General features: G+C 41.5%; 1 protein-coding gene across 1 annotated transcript in view; it reads left to right on the forward strand.

Moving 5' to 3' along the window:
• Window positions 1-3,243: 3,243 nt before the first annotated feature.
• Window positions 3,244-13,543, forward strand: part of LOC112229338 (brevican core protein-like) — a 38,918-nt gene continuing 28,618 nt past the window's right edge. Inside the window, exon 1 of the mRNA XM_042310295.1 lies at window positions 3,244-3,454. Coding sequence (XP_042166229.1) covers window positions 3,435-3,454 — 20 coding nt within the window. The 5' untranslated portion in view covers window positions 3,244-3,434. The remainder of the gene's footprint in view (window positions 3,455-13,543) is intronic.

Here is a 13,543-nt window from a genome sequence, read left to right on the forward strand (position 1 = left end):
ACAAGGACCTGAAACTCACAGCCAGGGCAACTAAAGAGTGGCTCTGTAAGAAGCATCTCAAGGTCCTGGAGTGGCCTAGCCAGTCTCCAGACCTGAACCCAATAGAAAATCTTTGGAGGGAGCTGAAAGTCCTTATTGCCCAGCGACAGCCCCGAAACCTGAAGGATCTGGAGAAGGTCTGTATGGAGGAGTGTGCCAAAACCCCTGCTGCAGTGTGTGCAAACCTGGTCAAGAACTACAGGAAACGTATGATCACTGTAATTGCAAACAATGGTTTCTGTACCAAATATTAAGTTCTGCTTTTCTGATGTATCAAATACTTATGTCATGCAATAAAATGCAAATGAATGACTTAAAAATCATACAATGTGGATTTTCTGGATTTTTGTTTTAGATTCCGTCTGTCACAGTTGAAGTGTACCTATGATTAAAAAGAATACAGACCTCTACATGCTTTGTAAGTAGGAAAACCTGAAAAATAGGCAGTGTATCAAATACTTGTTTTCCCCACTGTATCTATTTGACCAATTAAATAAGCTTAGAGAATTGTGATTCACACAACTGGAGAAGATGGTGCTGCTTAAAATACAGTGCCTTCAAAAAGTATTCACACCCCTTGACTTTTTCCAAATGTTGTGTTACAGCCTGAATATAAAATGGATTAAATTGAGATTTGTTGTCACTGGCCTAAACCCAATACCCCATAATGTCAAAATGGAATTACCGGTATGTTTTTGGACATTTTTACAAATGAATTACAAATGAAAAGCTGAAATGTCTTTAGTCAATAAGTATTTGTCATTGTAATCAGAGGGCTAATATTAATACTATGCATGTCAGTCTCTCTTGGCTAAGAGTTGAGGAAAAACTGACTGTGTCACTTCTTCTTTATATAAGAAACATGTTGGAAATTCAAAATAGTTTGCATTGTCAATGTATAAACAGCACTAACACACACACTTACCCCACCAGACATGCCACCAGGGGTCTTTTCACAGTCCACAGGTTCAGAAAAATGTAAGGAAACGTACAGTATTATACAGAGCCATGAGGGCATGGAACTCCCATCTTATATAGTGCAAGTAAACAGCAAACCTGGTTTCAAAAAACAAATAAAGCAACGCCTTTCCCCCATGTGAACTACTTGTTGTGTGTATGTACTGACATGTATGTGTAACTGATAGATGCACACACAGACTACATGTTAATGTATGTCAATTGTAAAGTATTTTGTCTAATGTCTTTTTCGTTATTTGTCGGACCTCAGAAAGACTAGCTGTTGCCATTGGCGTCAGCTAATGGGGAGCCTAATAAATCAAATAATTTGTTATGACAAGCTTACATATATTCAGGAGTAAAAATTTGCTTCACAAGTCACATAATAAAGTTGCATGGACTCACTCTGTGTGCAATAATAATGCTTAACATGATTTTTGAATGACTACTTCATCTCTGTACCTCACACATCTGTAAGGTCGAACAGTGAATTTAAACCACAAAGACCTTTTGAGGTTTTCCAATGCCTCGCAAAGAATGGCACCTATTGGTAGATAGGTAAAACAAATTAAAAGCAGGCATTAAATATTCCTTTGAGCATGGTGAAGTTATTAATTACACTTTGGATGGTGTATCAATACACCCAGTCATTACAAAGATACAGGAGTCCTTCCTAACTCAGTTGCCAGAGATGAAGGAAACTGCTCAGGTTTCAACATGAGGCCAATGGTGGCTTTAAAAAAGTTAGAGTTTAATGGCTGTGATAGGAGAAAACGGAGGTGGATCAACAACATTGTAATTACTCCACAATACTAACCTAATCATAAATATTTTTTTTGCAGCTTTACGTTTTGCAATGTTTGTTTTCTGTACAGAAGTGAAAAGAAGGAAGCCTGTACAGAATACAAATATATTCCAAAACATGCATATTGTTTGCAATAAGGCACTAAAGTAAGCTGCAAAGAAGAAAGAAATTTATCTTCTGAATACATAGTGCAATGTTTGGGGAAACTCCAACACAACACATCACTCTTCATAGTTTAAAGCATGGTGGTGGCTGCATCATGTTATGGGTGTGCTTGTCATGAGCAAGGACTAAGGAGTTATTTATGATGTGAAAGAAAAGGAATAGAGCTAAACACAGGCAAAATCCTAGAGGAAAATCTGGTTCAGTCTGTTTTCCAACAGAAACTGGAACACAAATTCTCCTTTCAGAAGAACAATACCCTAAAACACAAGGCCAAATATACACTGGAGTTGCTTACTAGACAACATTGAATGTTCCTGAGTGGCAAGACTTGAAAATGGCTGTCTAGCAATGATCAACAACCAACTTGACAGCTTGAAACTTAAAAAGAATATTGTGCAAATATTGTACAATCCAGGTGTGGAAAAAGTCAAGGGGTGTGACTACTTTCTGAAGGCACTGTATGTACTGTGTACCAACCACTCAACTCTACTCTGTTTCCCAAAATTCACAGTTTAACCCTTAGGATGGGATGCCACACTGTGCTTGCTTTGCATACTGCTCTTTGGGGTTAAGAAGACAATGTTGTCAATGATGCACTTTTAGAAATGATTAGCAGAAAAGGAACTTTGAAGTTCAAAGGTCTTTGTCAACCTTTATGGACATAAACATTGCATGTACTCATTTTGATCTAAATAATATCCTAATTTAACATAACATATAGAATTTCTAAATAATTTGCATTATGTTCATTGACCAATATTAAACTATTGTAAGTGCATTATAAGCCTATTGTAAATGCATTATTCATGGTTATGCAGGCATACGTTATATTCAATATACTTTTTTCGTAGACTGCAGCCCATCTTCACATCGTTTTCTTGCCTGCTTCCAGCTAATCTAGCGGATACTCTCTCTCAGCGCGTGCCTGCAGCATCAGCAACTTGCCCGCTTGCTGCACTGACTGACGCACTATCCCCATTTGTCTCCTCTCTACGCACGGCATTTCTCTTCTCTCGCCCTTTTACTGCAATAGAACCCTTGTGTCGTTTCCATTAAATGTCATATTCACCATCAGTTTTATGACGAATAACGCTACGTTGAGACGTTGCTCAAGCAGTTCAACTGTATTGCTCTGTAGGCTGTCATTCCATCCCACTTTATACCCCATCCCTTTTTGACGGACACATTCTCCTCCATCCTCTTAGTTGCATGAAAAAGTGGGCAGTTCAAGATTTTATATTTGCCCTCACTGTCTCAAACTCCCTCTTTTCTCCCTGTTCTTTGCAGCCGGTCGGACGCACGCGTCCCATACCTGCATAGAGCTCCCTGCATTATTGAGGACCGTCCCTTATCGAACGTCGCAATATCCCGCGCGCACTGCACCAAGAGGGAGACGATACCGAAAATAATTCACTTCACTTCAACCAAAAATATTATAAAGTCCAGTACTTCACAACCATTAATCGAAATGTTTGTCAAAAGAATGCGGTAGGTGACGTTTTATTTAATTTAGCCTAACAGCTTTGGACCGATGCCGCTTAAATGAGGGCAGAAAGTTATAGTTGACCATGTCAGAGTATATTTATTGTATTTACCCATAACTTGCATTTATATGTGACATGGAGCTTTTCTTTCTTTCCTCGCATTGCGTTCCTCCCCCGGTGGTCCTGAATTTAGCCTACTCTTATTTACATGGGCTATAATAGGGCTACAAACAGGATTAGATCATTTAGGGTCGTATTTCTTTGAAGCTCACCTGCGCACTGTCAGGACAAAAGTATATGTTAAGAACAATACCTTTCACATTTCTTTATTCTACTGTGACATTTGGCAGCGTAATTTTAACGTCTTTGCATCAGATTGAGGATAAACCCAGTAACATACATTTTCATGACATAATCTTAATGCAGTGTCTTTTGGCTAATACGTTTTAAACTTTGCTTTGGAGCTTAAAGTTTGAACCAACTATGTGCCGAAGGTGTCGCCTACTAAATGCTGCTGATGAACGAGGGTTTTTTATGTGGACATTTGAGAGTTCTGATATGGTTTGTGGAACAGCTTGCAAAGCTCTTTAATGACATTAAGAAACGTACAGTAGACGTCTTCACCCTTTTTCTAATGTAGAAACTTATACATAATTCAACTCCATACTTTCCTTCGCCACTTTCTTTTTTCTCTTCTCCACTACTACAGTACCCTTCCTAGTAACTCTCAGTTTAGACAGGGTCATATATAGCATCTCTCTCACTGTCTTTAGTCTTTCTTTCTCTCTTACACTCCCTCTCTTGTCTATTTATTTCCACACTATGAAGTTGGAATAATACTTTGGAATTGTGGAAATTAGGACAAATCCCTTTTTGTGTAAGAGCTGTTTGAACTGTTTGACTGCTTGATTTTTCAGCCTGTTTTGGTGGGATGGAGTTTTGGCCTGCCTGGTGACATCATCAATAGACCAATAAGAGAGTTCCAAACCTCTCTGCCAATAACATTTAGTTTTCAGTTTTCCCCTCCCCACACAGACCACTCCCAGACAGTCCTATGAAAATTCTTGCTTGAGAAATAGCTCTTTGCTAAGAAGCTATTTTTGTTTCATTTTGACAATTTTAATTGAAAACAAAGTAGCAAATATAGTAAATATATTTATTTATTTAACCTTTATTTAACCAGGAAGAGCTCATTGAGCTTAAAATCTCGTTTTCAAGAGCGCCCTGGCCAATATAGGCAGCACCAAGTCATTACAAAAGAATTACAGACAGACAACATGAGAAACTACAAGTAATCTAGTAAAAACCATTGAATTCACAAGAGTATAAAACAGCAAATTAAAAACATTGACAGGTCAGGGAATCAGCCTCAAAATCCTTCATTAGTGGTTTAAAAACACCAATCGGGACAAGTTCTTCCAGTTTAAAAGTATTTTGTAAGGTGTTCCAAGACGATGGCGCAGAGTACATAAAAGCCCTTTTACCAAATTCAGTTCGGACATTTGGAACAGTTTGCAGGATAAACTCCAGCGAACGAAGAGAGTACCCACCACATTTCTGAACAATAAAAATGCACTAATAAAAAGGTAGTAAACCCAAAATGGCTTTGTAAATAAAAGTATACCAGTGACTGAGCCTATGAGTGACAGTGGTGCGTAAGGGTTTTGCAGTTTAAAATAAATCTCAAAGTGCCATGGTAAAGAGTGTCAATTGATCTCAAACACTGAGCGGAAGCATTCATATATAAAATATCCCCATAGTCTAGTAAAGGCATAAATGTAACTGATACTAGCCTCCTTCTGGCTTCAAAGAAAAACAGGCCTTATTCCTAAAATAAAATCCCAATTTCAGCTTCAATTTTTTTGTAAGTTGTTGAATATGCAATTTAAAAGAGAGGCCGTCATCAATGAAAATTCCAAGAAATTTATATAAGATTACAACCTCAATCTCCTTGCCCTGACAGGTAGTAATAGGTGAGAGGTTCAGAGGACTATTTCTTGCATTAGAAAACACCATTTGTTTAGTTTTGTCAGTATTGAGGATAAGCTTCAATTGACACAAGGTATGTTGAACAGTATAAAAAGCAGTTTGCATGTTCTGGAAAGTTTCTGTAAGAGACGAGGCACAACAGTAAATAACAGTATAATCAGCATAAAAATGAAGTTGTGCATTTTGGACATTTTTGTCTAAATCATTTATATAAATAGTGAGTAAGAGAGGACCAAGTACAGAACCTTGGGGCATACCATTCAAGACAGGCAATTTAACAGACATAAGACCGTCAAATTGAGTGCACTGAGTTCTATCAGACAGATGGTTAGCAAACCATGCAACTGCATGCTCCGAAAGACCTACACTCGACAATCTCTGCCTTAGTATAGCATGATCAACTGTATCAAAAGCCTTAGAGAGATCAATACAAATTGAGACACCGTGCTGTTTTTTGTCAATGGCTTCAGTGATATAATTTAAAACCTTCATGGCTGCTGTAAATATATACTGCTCAAAAAAATAAAGGGAACACTAAAATAACACATCCTAGATCTGAATGAAGGAAATATTCTTATTAAATACTTTTTTCTTTACATAGTTGAATGTGCTGATAACAAAATCACACAAAAATTATCAATGGAAATCAAATTTATCAACCCATGGAGGTCTGGATTTGGAGTCACACTCAAAATTAAAGTGGAAAACCACACTACAGGCTGATCCAACTTTGATGTAATGTCCTTAAAACAAGTCAAAATGAGTCTCAGTAGTATGTGTGGCCTCCACGTGCCTGCATGACCTCCCTACAACGCCTGGGCATGCTCCTGATGAGGTGGCGGATGGTCTCCTGAGGGATCTCCTCCCAGACCTGGACTAAAGCATCCGCCAACTCCTGGACAGTCTGTTGGTGGATGGAGCGAGACATGATGTCCCAGATGTGCTCAATTGGATTCAAGTCTGGGGAACGGGCGGGCCAGTCCATAGCATCAATGCCTTCCTCTTGCAGGAACTGCTGACACACTCCAGCCACATGAGGTCTAGCATTGTCTTGCATTAGGAGGAACCCAGGGCCAACCGCAACAGCATATGGTCTCACAAGGGGTCTGAGGATCTCATCTCAGTACCTAATGGCAGTCAGGCTACCTCTGGCGAGCACATGGAGGGCTGTGCGGCCCCCCAAAGAAATGCCACCCCACACCATGACTGACCCACCGCCAAACCGGTCATGCTGGAGGATGTTGCAGGCAGCAGAACGTTCTCCACGGTGTCTCCAGACTGTCACATGTGCTCAGTGCGAACCTACTTTCATCTGAGAAGAGCACAGGGCGCCAGTGGCGAATTTGCCAATCTTGGTGTTCTCTGGCAAATGCCAAATGCCCTGCATGGTGTTGGGCTGTAAGCACAACCTCCACCTGTGGATGTCGGGCCCTCATACCACCCTCATGGAGTCTGTTTCTGACCGTTTGAGCAGACACATGCACATTTGTGGCCTGCTGGAGGTCATTTTGCAGGGCTCTGGCAGTGCTCCTCCTGCTCCTCCTTGCACAAAGTCAGAGGTAGCGGTCCTGCTGCTGGGTTGTTGCCCTCCTACGGCCTCCTCCACGTCTCCTGATGTACTGGCCTGTCTCCTGGTAGCGCCTCCATGCTCTGGACACTTCGCTGACAGACACAGCAAACCTTCTTGCCACAGCTCGCATTGATGTGCCATCCTGGATGAGCGGCACTACCTGAGCCACTTGTGTGGGTTGTAGACTCTGTCTCATGCTACCACTAGAGTGAAAGCACCACCAGCATTCAAAAGTGACCAAAACATCAGCCAGGAAGCATAGGAACTGAGAAGTGGTCTGTGGTCACCACCTGCAGAACCACTCCTTTATTGGGGGTGTCTTGCTAATTGCCTATAATTTCCACCTGTTGTCTATTCCATTGAACTGTTGTCTATTCCATTAACTATTTTCTGAGGAGAGTTTATGATGGGTATTCTTCTCCTCTCAATTACAACCCATCTGAAGAAGATCATTGCACATATATGATCTGACCCCCGCGGTACTGCTTTGGCACTTTAATCTAGTGGCACCAATAGGATTCTAGCTCATAACTACCAAACTATTATCAATATTCAACTTCAGGGCTAATTTTAACCAACCTAATTTTCCAGACGTGATTTAAAATGGCTGGTGACAGAGTGGGAGTATATTACTTGTTATTATCCTTGGCTTGTGTGCTTTGTGGTCACAAAGGTTGTTGTCCAGAGCCCACATTAGTGTAGAACATCCACCCCCCAAGCTACGTCTGAAGATTCAGTCTTGACAAACAAATGTTATTGCCACCATTGGTTGCGAATTTGAACTTTTGAAGAGTTTGTCAACCACTGGTAGGTAGTACAACTATGTTGACACAAGAGTTGGGGTCAATTCAATTTCAATTAAGTCAAATCAGGGGGTTGGCTAAAATTCCATTTCCATTTTTTTGATGCTATTTCAGTTTATTTGAAGACACTTTCTGATAAACTCTTGGGTTCAATCAAATGTAATTTTCACTCCCAAGTGGAGCAGCTGTTATGGCACTGCATCGCAGTGTTTCAAGAGGCATTGTGGCTTGGCAGGGTCATGTTTCGGAGGACACATGGCTCTCGACCGTCGCCTCTCCCGAGTCCGTATGGGAGTTATAGCGATGGGTCAAGACTGTAGCAATTGGATATTACGAAATTGGGGAGAAAAAGAGGTAGAAGAACCACAACAAAAATAATTTTCAACCAAGAATCTGAAATTGCAATAGTGGGGGTGGTTGTGTGATTCACACACTTTTTATTAGCTACATGAAAAGGAAGGATGGATGGATAAATAGATAAATCCATTCGGATTTATAATCTATTGAATCTCCAGCCCAAATAATATGTAATAATCCTTACTAGAGATTTCCACGTCAATGACATCAATCTCCCATTGACATTAATACTTGACTTACGTGAAAGTTCAAGTTACAGCACACACACATTTCTCAACTTACAATGCAGCCATAAATGACTGTAGAGGTAAGGTGAGCAAACTCTTGGGATGTGTGATAGAGAAAACAGACACTGGGGAGTTGAAGAGTATTCTTCCCTAAGGGGCTTTTTTGTGGTAACGGGACATGAGTGATTTATGAATATGTGGAAGCAGGTTAAATTACTAAACAGAAAGTAACTGGGTTCTACATGGTTGTTAAAGAGATAGTTCACCCAAATTGCATTGTAATTTACATGAACTATCCCTTTAACAGACAAGGCTGCGGGGAAGAGTCAGAGGTAGTACTTAATAAAGGAACTTGAATGAGCCTCCGGTATTCATTGAAAAAGGGGAAGTTCGATGAATGAACTAGGGTTACGGAGGACAGACCAGCGATGAAGAAACAATGAGCTGAGAGAATTAAAAACAAGCTGCCAACCTTCTCTTGTGTGTCTGTGCCAGAACCGTTCCTTTTGTAGTTTTCTATAAAACAAAATGCGGATGTTGTGCCTCGCTGGGCCGTGCAGAGACTGCTAACATCTTCTGCTTCCCCCGTGACACTGTCTCCTCATCCAGGGAAACCAGGACATCATGCACCTTCTTGTCTTTCATCCCACCCTGCAGGAGGCGAGAGCCGGGCTGCTCTGAGTGCACTCTGTTTCTCTGGCTTTCACCACGCAGCCTCTGGGACTGTGGGCTCATTTAGTTCACTTCAGTAATGGACACAACATATAGGCTGGGCGGGTGGAGAGTAGAGGGGGAGATGGAGGAGTGGGAGCATAAGCAGAGAAGTGAGAGGTGTCCTGACAGAAGTGATGGAGAGCAGGAGGTAAGGAGGGAAAGCAAGATTTGATCTAAACTAAACACTCCATTAAAGCATCCCCCAACCTTGAAATTAAGTGACAGAAAACACAACCTCACTAAAATGGGTGCAAGAGCTACATAGCTTCAAATCAAATCAAATTGTATTGGTCACATACACATGGTTAGCAGATGTTATTGTGAGTGTAGCGAAATGCTTGTGCTTCTAGATCCGACAGTGCAGCACTATCTAACAGGTAATATTTAACAATTTCACAACAAAACCTAATACACACAATCGAGTAAAGGAATGGGATAAGAATATATATGTATATATGGATGAGCAGTAACAGAGCGGCTAAGATGCAATAGATAGTAAAGAATAGATAGTGAAGGATACAGTATACAGTATATACTTATGAGATGAGTGATGCGAGAATGTAAACATTCTTAAAGTGGCATTATTTGTCATGACTTCAGCCGATGTCGGTCCCTCTCCTTGTTTGGGCGGTGTTCGGTGGTCGACGTCACTTATCTTCTAGCCATCACTGATCCATTTTTCATTTTCCATTGGTTTTGTCTCGTCTTCCTTCACACCTGGTTCCAATCCCATCAATTACATGTTGTGTATTTAACCCTCTGTTTCCCCTCATGTCCTTGTCGGAGATTGTTTGATTGTATGTTTGTGTATTATGTGTTGATGCGCGACGGGTTTTATACCCACTTTTTTATTATTTTGTCATTATGGTTTTGGAGTTTTGTGAAGCACTGATTAAACAACTCTGTTTACACCAAGTTCGATTCTCCTGCGCCTGACTTCCCTGCCACCAACCCGCACCCATTACATTATTAAAGTGACTAGTGTACCATTTATTAAAGTGGCCAATGATATCAAGTCTGTAGGTAGGCAGCAGCCTCTCTGTGCTAATGATAGCTGTTTAACAATATGATGGCCTTGAGATAGAAGCTGTTTTTCAATCTCTCTGTCCCAGCTTTGATGTACCTGTACTGACCTCGCCTTCTGGATAGAAGCGGGGTGAACAGGCAGTGGCCTTGATGGTCTTTTTTGCCTTCCTGTGACATCGGGTGTTGTAGGCATCCTGGAGGGCAGGTAGTTTGCCCCCGGTGATGCGTTGTGCAGAACTCACCATCCTCTGGAGAGCCCTGCCATTGTGGGAGGTCAGTTGCCATACCAGGGGGTGATACAGCCCGACAGGATGCTCTCAATTGTGCACCTGTAAAAGTTAGTGAGGGTGACAAGTTAGTGGGGGTGTCAAGTTAGTGAGGGTGTCAAGTTAGTGAGGGTGTCAAGTTAGTGAGGGTTACAAGACACACAAAAAAAGTTAGTGAGGGTGACAAGACACATTTTATCAGCCTCCTGAGATTGAAGAGGCGCTGTTGCGCCTTCTTCACCACACTGTCTATGTGCGTGGTCCATTTCAGTTTGTCGGTGGTGTGTACACCGAGGAACTTAAAACGTTTCACCTTTTTCACTGCTGTCTCGTCGAAGTGGATAGGGGGGTGCACCCTTTGCTGTTTCCTGAAGTACACGATCATCTCTTTTGTTTTGCTGACATTAAGTGAGAGGTTATTTTCCTGACACCACACTCCTAGGGCCCTCACCTCCCCCTGTAGGCTGCCTTGTTGTTGTTGGTACTCAAGCCTACCACTGTAGTTGCATCTGCAAACTTGATGATTGAGTTGGAGGCGTGAATGGCCTCGCAGTCATGGGGGAACAGGGAGTACAGAAGGGGGCTGAGAACGCACCCTTGTGGGGCCCCAGTGTTGAGGATCAGCGTAGCGGTGGTCATGTTTCCTACCTTCACCACCTGGGGGCGTCCCGTCAGGAAGTCCAGGGCCCAGTTGCACAGGGCAGGGTCGAGATCCAGGGTCTCAAGCTTAATAATGAGATTGGAGGGTACTATGGTGTTGAATGCTGAGCTGTAGTTGATGAGCAGCATTCTTACATAGGTATTCCTCTTGTCCTGATGGGATAAGGCAGTGTGCAGTGTGATGGCGATTGCATCATCTGTGGACCTATTGGCGCGGTAAGCAGCTGGGTGTGACAGGTAGGTTGGAGGTGATATGATCCTTGACTAGTATCTCAAAGCACTTCATGATGACAGAAGTGTGTAGACCCTGCAACATACGTCTCATGTTTGAGACATTGAATTGCGACTCCACTTTGTCTCTATACTGATGGTTTGCTTGTTTAATTGCCTTATGGAGGGAATAACTAATCTGTTTGTATTCATGTTCATGTTCAGGTCATGTTTCCAGTCGCCTTGCCATGATTAAATGCGGTGGTACTTGCTTTCAGTTTTGCGCGAATGCTGCCATCAATCCACGGTTTCTGGTTAGGGAAGGTTTTTATAGCCACAGTAGGTACAAGATCTCCTATACTCTTCCTTATAAACTCGCTCATCGAGTCAGCGTATACGTCAATGCTATTGTCTGAGGCTACCCGGAACATATCCCAGTCCATGTGATTGAAGCAATCTTGAAGCATGGAATCCGATTGGTCAGACCAGCATTGGATAGGCCTAAGCACGGGTGCTTCCTGTTTTAGTTTCTGCCTATAGGAGGGGAGCAACAAGATGGAGTCATGGTCGGATTTGCCAAAGGGAGGGCGGTGGAGGGCCTTGTATGCATGGCGGAAGTTGGAGTAGCAATGGTCGAGCGTGTTACTCGCTTGTGTACTGCAAATGATATGCTTATAGAATTTAGGTAGCCTTGTTCTCAAATTAGCTTTGTTAAAATCTCCAGCTACAATAAATGCAGCCTCAGGATATATGGTTTCCAGTTTGCATAAAGTCCAGTGAAGTTCCTTGTTGGCCGTCTTGGTATCCGCTGCGGGGGGATATACATGGCTGTGATGATAACCGAGGAGAGTTCTCTTGGGAGATAATATGGTCTGCTTTTGATTGTGAGGAATTCTTTGTCAGGTGAACAAAATGACCTGAGCTCTTGTATTTTGTTACAATTACACCATGAGTTGTTAAAACCTCTTGATGCTACCCATCCCGGATCCGGGATCGTGACTACGGCTCAAGCTCATTAGCATAACGCAAAATGCGAAAAAATATTCTTAGAAATATTTAACCTCCACACCTACACAAGTCCAATAGCTCAAATGAAAGATAAACACCTTGTTCATCTACCCAGCAAGTCAGATTTCTAAAATGTTTTACGGCGAAAACATAGCACACATTTATATTAGACCACCACCGAAACAAAAGGCAAGCGGCGGCCATTTTGTCCCAGAAAATATAAAATTTAAAAGTAGGATTAAAAAATAAATAATTCACTAACCTTTTGAAAATCTTCATCAGATGACAGTAATATTACATGTTACACAGTACATTTTTTTTTTTTTTTTCAATAATATGCCATTAATATCCATAAATCTCTGTTTACAATGACGACATTTCAAAAAATGCTACTCAAAATGTCCGGAGAAATTATGATAGCTCCGACAGATAACATCAGATAACAAGCAATAAACATGACTAAATATACATGTTCTACATATAGTTACAAAGATACACTTCTTCTTAATACAACCGCTGTGTTACATTTATTTTTAACGTTACAGAATTCGTTCACTAGTCTATGCTATGAGTCGGCGCTCAGATATTAGCAGTGTCTCCTCTACGTTTGGAGTCCACAGAAACCCAAAATAACCACATAAATATTCCCTTACCTTTGATGTTCTTCGATCAGAAGACGTAGAAGGAGTCATACTTACCCAATACATCGTTTGGTTTCAAGTTGTGCGTCTTTGTATTAGCATATGCTAACAGCTTCAGCTGAAATGCACCCAAAATAACTTCTGCTCCTTCTGGTCCCGCACTCTTGCGCATCAAATCTTCAAAATTACATATTATATGTCGACTAAACTGGTCAAACTAAGTGCAGAATCGAGCAAAATTATGTTTTTATCATGTAAAACAATGATCATCGCGAACAAACGAACCGGCTTCAACTGGTGTCTATTGGAAAAGAACGTTCCCCAAATCGGCCGCGCGCAATAGAGTGCATGTATGTGAGAGTGAACCGGGCATTTTCGCCCACCAAAGGATGAGGGAGCGCGAAATTCAAACAATGAACATGCCAATTGAAAGCAGACATCGCGCTGAACAAATACATACTGTTCCCAGATCGGTAGCTGCCTGGGAAGGGTGGGGGCGATGACGTCAAAGTTGACCCAACTTTTCTCTTGACAAGAGAGAGTTTGGGAGAAAGGCTGCCCTGAGAGTTCTGCTTTACATACAGACATAATTTAAACGGTTTTAGAAACTTTAGAGTGTTTT

The sequence above is a fragment of the Oncorhynchus tshawytscha genome, linkage group LG31 (assembly GCF_018296145.1).
Source record: "Oncorhynchus tshawytscha isolate Ot180627B linkage group LG31, Otsh_v2.0, whole genome shotgun sequence".
NCBI lineage: Eukaryota > Metazoa > Chordata > Actinopteri > Salmoniformes > Salmonidae > Oncorhynchus > Oncorhynchus tshawytscha.